Source organism: Sinocyclocheilus grahami, unplaced genomic scaffold, assembly GCF_001515645.1.
Source record: "Sinocyclocheilus grahami isolate Dianchi unplaced genomic scaffold, SAMN03320097.WGS_v1.1 scaffold198.1, whole genome shotgun sequence".
Lineage (NCBI taxonomy): Eukaryota > Metazoa > Chordata > Actinopteri > Cypriniformes > Cyprinidae > Sinocyclocheilus > Sinocyclocheilus grahami.
In genome coordinates this window covers 1,332,828-1,342,650 of record NW_015505377.1, presented here as the reverse complement: position 1 = coordinate 1,342,650, position 9,823 = coordinate 1,332,828, and the positions used below count along the sequence as shown (strand labels likewise).

General features: G+C 36.1%; 1 protein-coding gene across 1 annotated transcript in view; it reads right to left on the bottom strand.

Moving 5' to 3' along the window:
* Positions 1-4,220: 4,220 nt before the first annotated feature.
* The window catches only part of LOC107595185 (uncharacterized), a 23,353-nt gene continuing 17,750 nt past the window's right edge, over positions 4,221-9,823 (bottom strand). Inside the window, exons 11-19 of the mRNA XM_016285532.1 lie at positions 8,944-9,324; positions 8,793-8,873; positions 7,238-7,363; positions 6,954-7,138; positions 6,495-6,652; positions 5,789-6,034; positions 5,417-5,579; positions 5,112-5,214; positions 4,221-4,324 (exon numbers count right to left, since the gene is read on the bottom strand). Of these exons, the coding sequence (XP_016141018.1) occupies positions 4,221-4,324; positions 5,112-5,214; positions 5,417-5,579; positions 5,789-6,034; positions 6,495-6,652; positions 6,954-7,138; positions 7,238-7,363; positions 8,793-8,873; positions 8,944-9,324 (1,547 nt within the window). The remainder of the gene's footprint in view (positions 4,325-5,111; positions 5,215-5,416; positions 5,580-5,788; positions 6,035-6,494; positions 6,653-6,953; positions 7,139-7,237; positions 7,364-8,792; positions 8,874-8,943; positions 9,325-9,823) is intronic.

Genomic DNA, 9,823 nt, shown 5'->3' with positions numbered 1-9,823 from the left:
TATATATATATAAAAAAGTCACAATTGTAAAATGTACATTTTAGAATTAACCAATTCATTCATTCGCTTGTTTATTCATCCATTCACATAATAACTGATCGTAAAACATTTGAGATGTGTGCAGTACATAAATGCCACAAATTCCAAACACGTTGTGCCTGGTTTCAGATTTTCTCTCAAAACAAAAATCAGATTTTTTAATTAAATCTCACCACAGCTACAAAAGCCTCTAAATGCCACCTGACATTTTTTCTTACTAAATGAGCATTTTTATCAGACTCCTATGTTTAGGTATAGTCATTTCACTTTAATGGCAAAGAACAGGTCCTTTCTTATTGTAGGTACACAATATAAACATAGTAAATTAAAAACGCAGTCATTTCACTTGCTAACAGTATCATTTTAATGCACATGTCAGATGACAAATCCCTCACCATTAATCAGCAGCAGTAGTGACACACACAGTGAGATCAGAAACCTCATTGTGATGAACGGCACCTCCTGCACATATACAACATACAAATACATTAAATATGTTTCTTATTTTAATTATTTAGTATAATAATATTATATTAATCATTTTAATTTTTAAATAACTTTACCTGAGGTCAAATGTTGCTGCAGAGCAAACTCAGGGAGATTCTCTTTTCAGCAGCTGAATACAGTGATGAACTGCACAATCTCACACACTTATCAATGCCTTTATTAATAACTGTGGGTCGACCATAACTGGAACTAGAAGATATTTCTGAATAGGGTTGCAAAGGGGTGGAAAATCTCCAAAAAAATTCCGGAAGCTTTGCAAATATTCCTGGAAGATTACAAAAAATTCTGGAAAGTTTCCAAAATTTCTGGAATGTTTCTGAAATTTACTGGAAACGCATCACCTTTTTGGAACCCTATTTCTGAATAATGTCTTAAACCAGTTTTAATGAGATATGAAAATTTGTGTTATTTGAACTGATTGTTTCCTTGTGTGCGACTACATTTAGAAATACATTATTTTACTCTCTGCTCGAATAAATGAGAATGTAGATGGAATGACGACAAGTTTGATTTGTTCAGCAGTTTCACAAAAACAGTATGATAAAACATTTGAGCTAAAGACTGAGCTAAAGGTGACAAAAGAATAATGCTAATTAATTTAATATTATGTTAAATAATTCTGTTAGTAAATATTGTTTAGCCATGTTAATGATGCTCAATAAGGTTTAAATTTAACTTAAAGACCACTGGAGGGATACAAGCAATGATTAAGATTTTAGATGAGCAAACTAACAAAATAACACAAAAATATTGGTACATTCCTAAAGAGGTAATGTCCCACAATGAAAAACAAACAAACAAAGAAAAAAAAAAAAAAGAAAAAAAAAGATTGATCATTAGATTATTTCCTTTCAAGTAAAGAATCAAGTCTGTTCTTGCAGAATTCAAGGAAGTGAACATTATATTCATATATTATATTCCTTTCAAGTAAAGAATCAAGTCTATTCTTGCAGAATTCAAGGAAGTGAACATTATATTCATATATTTATTGAAGGTGCAGAATTACGCTCCTTAGGAATGTTTTACATTACTCCGCTGCACATTTTAGCTCATTATTCAAAAACCCACGTCCCAAAAAACATGTGATGCACATTAATGTGTCCTGACAGTTATGTCTCCTCTGGATATGTACAGACTAATACAAATATAAAGGGGAAAGGAATAAATAAATGAGCAGTAAAAGTTTCTCTATGTGTCACTGTTAATTTAACTCTCTAATTTTACAAATGTGCAATGCTTGTCGGGAAACTTTAGTATTTAGTGTATAATAAAAAGGAGTAAAATAATGAAAAAGGAGTCAAATAAATGTTGCATTAATGCATTAGGTTTCATGAATTTTCAATATTAAGAAAATGTAACAAGAGCAAGTGCAGCACTGACAATTAACAACTACATTTTAATTGGATTGATTCTGCCTCAGTCTTCCTCAGCAACAAACTTAGTACCAATATGTAAAAAAAATATTCTCTACAGCATAGTATGACTTTATCTCAGATTTTTCCTCATTTGTTTGGTCATCTGGATAGTAAAGTTTCTTGTCATTTTTATACATTGTAGGACCTTTAGAAAGCCACCAGACAATGACGCTGCAAAGTCTCTTTATCTAGTAACCAGACTGCAGCTGTCAATCACTGAAAGTTCCAGTAATTGTTGCAACCAGTTGAACAAGATTCACCAAGAACTACTTACAGTACATTACTCTCAACACTGCATCAACAGTGTTTTTATTATATTCTCGATTATCTTGCTATGATCATTTCTGGTGATTGCAGTTTATGCACATTATGTAATGTAATGTGTAATGTGCACATAAAAAGTAATGTGCACAAACGTAAAAAACTTAAATGTGAAAGTGAAATGAATAAGACTGAGGCTGAAGGAAATGTAAAATTAATGTCTGTACAGTACAGCGCAGCTCAAACAAACCTTTCAACTGAAGAATTGGATGTGGGAGAAGAAAGTTCAACACTCTTCAGAAATAAACGAATGAATAAAACACAAATGTTATGTGTCACAGGCTGTTGCGAAGAAGACAGATGAGCATGAGACCTAATGATTTTTGGCATAAAAGAAAAATCGATAATTTTGACCCATACAATATTTTTTTGGCTATTGCTCAAAATATACCCCAGCGACTTAACACTGCTTTTGTGCTCCAGGGTCACAAATTTGATCAAAAGCAGTGTTAAGTCGCTGGGGTATATTTTGAGCAATAGCCAAAAAAATATTGTATGGGTCAAAATTATCTATTTTTCTTTTATGCCAAAAATCATTAGGTTATTAAGTAAAGATCATGTTCCATGAAGATATTTTGTACATTTCCAACCGTAAATATATCAAAACTTAATGTTTAATTAGTAATATGCATTGCTAAGTATTTCATTTGAACAACTTTAAAGACGATTTTCTCAGTATTTAGATTTTTTTTTGTACCCTCAGATTCCAGATTTATAAATAGTTGTATCTCGGACAAATATTGTCCAATCCCAACAAACTATACATCAATGTAAAGCTTATTTATTCAGTTTTCATAGTATGTATAAATCTCAATTTTATTGACCCTTATGACTCGTTTTGTGCTCCAGGGTCACATTTAACTCTTTCCCCGCCATTGACGAGTTATCTCGTCTTTTAGAAGACAACGCTTCCCCGCCAAAGACGAGTTTTTACGGCTTTTCGTGTTTTCACTGTTATACACCTTACCAGGTCAAGAAAATATAATCATATTACACCAATTTTACAGTCTCTGCACTGGCTACCTGTTAAGTCCCGTTTCAGTTACAAAATATTATTACTTGCCTATAAGGCCCTTAATGGGTTAGCTCCTGCGTACCTAACTAGTCTTCTACCACGCTACAATCCATCACGCTCCCTAAGGTCGCAAAATTCTGGACTTTTGGTAGTACCTAGGATAGCAAAGTCCACTAAAGGAGGTAGAGCTTTTTCGTATTTGGCTCCCAAACTCTGGAATAGCCTTCCTGATAATGTTCGGGGTTCAGACACACTCTCTCTGTTTAAATCTAGATTAATGAACAATAAGCAAAATTATTGCAAAGAAAGATAATGCTATCATTGATAATATTTTTCTTAGTTTTACTGAAAGGAAATGCCTATAAAATTAAACGGTGGGGGGGGGGAGGGATAAGAAAACTCATTTTGCTTAACAATCATTTTTATTTATTTATTTATTCATTCATTCATTTACCTTCTGGGGCATTCACACGGAATTATTATAATACCCCTATAATTTATGCCCCATAATAAATGCCAGAATATGAATATTATTAAACGTATAATTCTTAAAGAAAGAAATCATAATGTTATACTATCACAATATCACATTTCAGTTCTGCTATTTCTGACAATCAGCCTTTTATAGAAGAATTTCCATCAACTACTAAAAGTTTTCAATTTTGAAAAGGAACTGCAAAACAGAAATGACCCTATTATTATTTTTGAATTAAAGCAAATTTAATTCTGTTTGTTATTGCAGAACATCCTCTCAAGTAAAACAGAATGAATGTAGTATATAATAACTAATGTAAAAGGGTTAAATCATTATTTATGACACCAAATAAAAAACACTAATGAAATAAAGAAATATTTAGAAACCCACCACAAGTGTAGCATCAGTTCCACATTAATAGACAACATGCATTTTTTGTGAAAATATACTAAAAGAGGGTCAGGACACTCATCAGAGGAACAAGTAACAGCATCAGAGAAGCACACAGACAAGAAGCCTCAGATACCTTCACTTGATCTGGGACCCACTTATCTGTGAACAGAGAATATAATGCAATGAAGTGAAATGCATTCAAGGAAGAAATCATTATAAATCTTTATTTACAAATGATTAAAGGGGTCATATGATGCGATTAAAATTTTTCCTTTATCTTTGAAGTGATACAAGGTCTTGTTGCATAAAGAAGATCTGTAAAGTTGCAAAGACTAAAGTCTCAAATCCAAATAGATATTCTTTATAAAAGTTAAGAGTCAACCACGCCCCCCTAAAACAGCTCGTTCTAACCCCACATGTCTACGTCACGATGTGGGAAGATTTGCATAACGCCGCCCAAATGTTCACACAAATAAAGAAGGCGAAACTTTTATTCTCGCTGTAGTATTGTTGCTGCCGCCGCCGCCATGTCGTGAAGGCGCTGTGTGTTTCGTTGTGAAAGCGAAACTACTTTGTTTGGTCTTCCAACGATATCCGCTTCGTCATGATCCGTGCTGGTCGCTGAGGAAATACTACTACTTTGCACTGTGGATCGCTGGATCGGCTTTCCCCGTGGACGAAGCGGAGTCCAGCCCGGGGTCGTCACATGTGGTTGCCGCAAGCCCGCCGCCCGCTCCTTCATCGAATACGCCAGCCGCACCGTTCTAAAGCCTGCCGCCACTCACTCAAGCCCGCTGTGTGTGACGATGTGGGTTTCGTTGTGAAAGCAAAACTTTGTTTGGCCTTTAAGTTGTTAAGTTGTATTTACAACACTGCTCCAGAACAGTTCAACCCAAATATTCAGATGTGTGCAGCACATTTTATGGAGGATAAATAAAATGTTCACCTGTATTGCCTTCAGACAACATCAGAGGACCAATGGATATGGAAGCACTGTCATGGAAGTCCAGAGACCTGCGCTTTCTCCAGTGATGTTCAGAGTTACAGTCCTAAAAAAAGAAAAACAGAAGAAAAAAAAAGAAACAGGAGTGCACAAAGTCTCCAGCAGAGGGCAGCCAAAATAAGTAGTTTGGTCATTAAACCTCACCACCATGGACCTTAAGGGTGATATTTCTCTGCTTATATTTAGTGTTTGATTAAAAATAATGTATCAATAGCAGACTCGTAAACCATTATAAGTTCTAAACTCACCATTGAGCAGTGATTGCTTGACAGAAGGCAAAGGTGAACAGCACAGTGCAGGTAAAGCTTCGTGGAGTTTGCAGTGAAGATGAACATCCTGAAGGAGAAACGGCTGGATGTCGAGACGCCATTCTGCAGCAGCTCCACTGTGTCGTCATTTGGATTGGGACACCTGAGAATAGCAATTATGACAGTCAACAAATCAAATGCTTTCATTCAGTTCAAAAGTGATTCTGTAAATCGTTACACATTTGAATTCCAGGTATAAAACATGGGATCTTGTGCTTTAGTTCTAAAATACTGAAAGTCACAATTCTGAGGCAATGCTAAAAGTTACAGTTACAGTTAAGCCTGAGCTTTAAGGATTATAAATAGTTTTACTCTGTGACGATGAGATCCCAGCGGAGACTGTAATCAGGATCATTCACAGGTGTAGCCCAACACGTGTCCATAACTGAGGCAAACTGGCGGCTGTCAACCCCCTCAACACGAACTTCCACATTCATCTTCTGGTCGAGCTCTGCATCCACTTTACCAGTGAAGGGCCGGGTAAACTCATCATCCTCATATGGAATCATCCGAACCTGATATCTCCCTTCACCAGCGGGGAGCGTCTTGTGCACAATGCTGTTGAAATAATGGACAGATCGGTTTTAAAATGACTGTGTCATTGGTAAAATATCTATTCTTTGTTAAAAAAAATAACAATACAATACATTTATTTTTCGGCTTAAACGATTCGATCACACAAAAACTCCCATCATTATTCACTGAAAATTTTGATATCCACAATATTTTCTTTGGTGCGTTCATGACAGATCATTAGAGAAGTAGTGATGTCTGATCTTTTTGTCAGAATGATTCATTCGTATATGTAATATAGACCATTTTAGAAATGCATTTGTGGTGGTGGGTTTTTTTCTTTTCTTTTTGAAGCTTGAAAATCCTCATGATGATTAACTGCATTGAAAAATGTGACTAGTAACATTCCACTGAGCAAATAAAGACATGAGAGTTTAAACAACATGATGAGAAAAATTCCATGTTGGTGAACTACTTCTTTAATAAAAGTGTATTTGACTCGCACCTCTCCAGTGGGTTGATTTCCGCATTCATGGAAAGTGTTTGTGTTTGAGGATAAACACAGCTGAACGAAAGCTTAAGGATTTTCTCTCTGCTGATGAGACCTTCTGACCTCGGTGTCCCCAGAATAAAGTTACTGTAGATGAAATGGGTGCCGTTGGCCTGTGGACAACATATACAACATATATACTTTTTGGAATTTTGCTCAAATTAAATTTGTATTTCAAATTAGAAACACACACAAACTCTTTGAGACTTTGAGTAGTCTTTAGGGTGGTCTGTTTGGGCCCTCCACAGAATCAATCTGTAACCAAAGAAAGGGCCCAAACAATCCTCCATAGATATTCTCAAAGTCTCAGAGAGATTCTCCAATTGTTTAAATCCAAATCCAACTGCTGATTTAATCAGGCACTACAAATGTTTGGATGGTGTATTTGAATAGATAATACATATTTAATCATACCACAAGATTTGTACCACAGATGAGTTCATCGTTATCAAAATGGAATTCCACTCTGCCATTCCGGACCGTTCCTTTGCAGCTAGGATCATTGAGGTGTAAGAGGTCAGCTGGAAAACCAGCCTCAAAGAGCTGACAGCGAGACACAGACAAGGAGCCAGAGCTGCTTTCACAGGTTTCTGAGAAATCTGACCAAAAAAAAGCCAATATGATGGAATTATTATAATTTTTTTTTTTTTTTTTTTTTTTTTTTTTTTTTTTGCATTTTGTTGTGGAATGTTACCAACCAAAAGAGTCATGACGTTGTCGTTGTCTGTGATGGTTCTTTTCACACAAACAGCCATAAACACCATTTTTCATCCCGCATCTTTCATCCTCAGAGCAGCTGAGTTCAGAGCAGGGATTTCTATTACCTAGAAGAAGAAGCTGTTTTGTAAAACAGTGTCTGCTAAATGCAAAAAAACATAAATGTAAACATAAGCACTGATTAGTAACCTACAGTAATCAATTCTCAGCTTTACATATTACCCCACCAACAGAAAGAAATGTTATTATAACTAAGTGTTGCAGATACAAGCTGTTACATTACCATGTATCCTTATTCTAAACATTCTGGGCCCTTGACTGATTATTGCTCTTGGTCTCAAGTTAATTAATTTAATTTAATTTAATTTTTTTCTAGTGAATTACATGAATCCTTTAAAGGGTTAGTTCACCCAAAAATGAAAATTAGCCTGTGTTTTACTCAACCTCATAACATCCTAGGTGTATAGGACTTTCTTCTTTTAGACGAATCCAGTCGGAGTTATATTAAAAATTGTCCTGGCCCCTCCAAGCATTATCATTGCAGTAGGCGGGTGCTTTTGTACAACAGTCCACAAGACGTGAAATAAAGTGTGTGCATCCGTGATAAAACATGCCTGACATGGCTCCGGGGGTGAATAAAGGCCTCATGTAGCGAATCCATGCATTTTTGTAAGAAAAATATCCATATTTCAAATGTAATAAACACTTTTCTCTCACTTCATCTATCTGTCGTATGCGGAAGCCATTCCGGCGGATTACGTAGGACGTCGGCGTAGCGTGATTAGTGAAGAACATGGAGAGAGAACAAAATAAAATGCCAGTCACGAATTAGAAGTACAAAACGAGGATTTGTAAAGAAAAATGTTGGAGGATTTCGATATAAGCCAAGAGAAGACTGGTTTTCCTTTGCTAAAGTAAGGAAACTTTGCTTCTTTTGCTCCTGTAAACACACTCGTGAGACTAGCATATCTCAGAGGTGCGCGCGCATGCGACCCATACGTCCTATGTCATCCGCCGGAACGACTTTCGCATACGACAGACAGATGAAGTGAGAGAAAAGTGTTTATTATGTTAGAAATATGGATGTTTTTCTTACAAAAACGCATGGATTCACTACAGGAGGCCATTATTCACTCCCCAGAGCAGTGTGAGGCACGTTTTATTTTGGATGCGTGTGCTTTATTTGACGTCTTGTGGACTGTTGCACAAAAGCACCCGCCCACTGCAATGAAAACGCTTGGAGGGGCCAGGAACATTTTTAATATAACTCGGATTGGACTCGTCTAAAAGAAGAAAGTCCTAAACAGGATGCCTCAAGCGTGAGTACATCACAGGCTAATTTTCATTTTTGGGTGAACTAACCCTTTAAGCATTTATAATCAATTCCCCCTTAAGGTCCACTGATAATATTAGTCAAGCTGTTTGGCATGGTGATCTGTGTTAAATTCTTTACATATGTAATAACACATAACATGGATCTGATTTGCTCACATAAAACAAAAATCCTCCAGATTGTTATACAACACATTGTATTACCAGTTGTTGTGGTTTCTGCTGTAGTTTCTGTGGTTGTCTCTGGCATTACAGTTGTAGAGGTAGTGTTCATGTTCCTTGCATCTGAAAAAACAATATTACATGAAAACAATGATCTGTTACATAAACAGAGGGCACATGTAAATGTATTTACCTGCACAGTATGCCAAACTGCAGGTAGTTGGACTCACAAACTCATAGACATAATAATCTTCTGGACAGGCTTTGACTTTAATGGGATTGGACAGAAAAGCACAGCAGTCATTGTTCCAGTGACCGCAGACATCTCGAGTGACCACTCCATCCTCAACTGTTGGATGTCCTCCATCCAGCCACAGTGGAGCATGAGTGCCACAACTATACTCCTCAACACATGTGTCTGGCATCTGAACGCTCTGACCCTGAATGAAGAGACGGTACCAGCCATTCCAGCTGACCCAAGTGTCACACATTATTTGAGAGGAATGTTGATTGTTGGTGGATCTCCATGGATCGTCAAGGACATTGTAGTTGTAGCAGGGGTCAACAGGGGGAGCTGTTATGGAAATATTAGAAAAATGCATGTTAAATGGTGTTACTTATTTGTAGTTGTAGTAGTTGTGGTATGGAATTGCAATACAGAACTCTTTACTTAAAATCCCAGTTACATATGTTTTAAAACAACACTATAAAATTATATAAATGTATGAAAAGCTATCAAATTCCTGTCTCTTTTCTTTGTATTAATTCTGTCTAATGTGATTTTTACTTATCTTTTCTGAGTAAATAAATTTTAATATGAATTGTTCTACACCCTTATGTAATGGGTCAAAACAAATAAATAAATATCATCGAGGACAGAGGCAAGGCCCATAGGGCAACTGATGTTGAAAAGACATCCAATTTTGTTTGGTGTTAAAAAAAACAATAATAATAATAATTAAAAGTAAAAAAATTGGTGTTTTGCCCTCAACATTTAAACAGGCTCGTATAACCCCACTTCTTAAGAAACCCACTCTTAACCCAACTCTTTTAGAGAACTACAGACCAGTTTC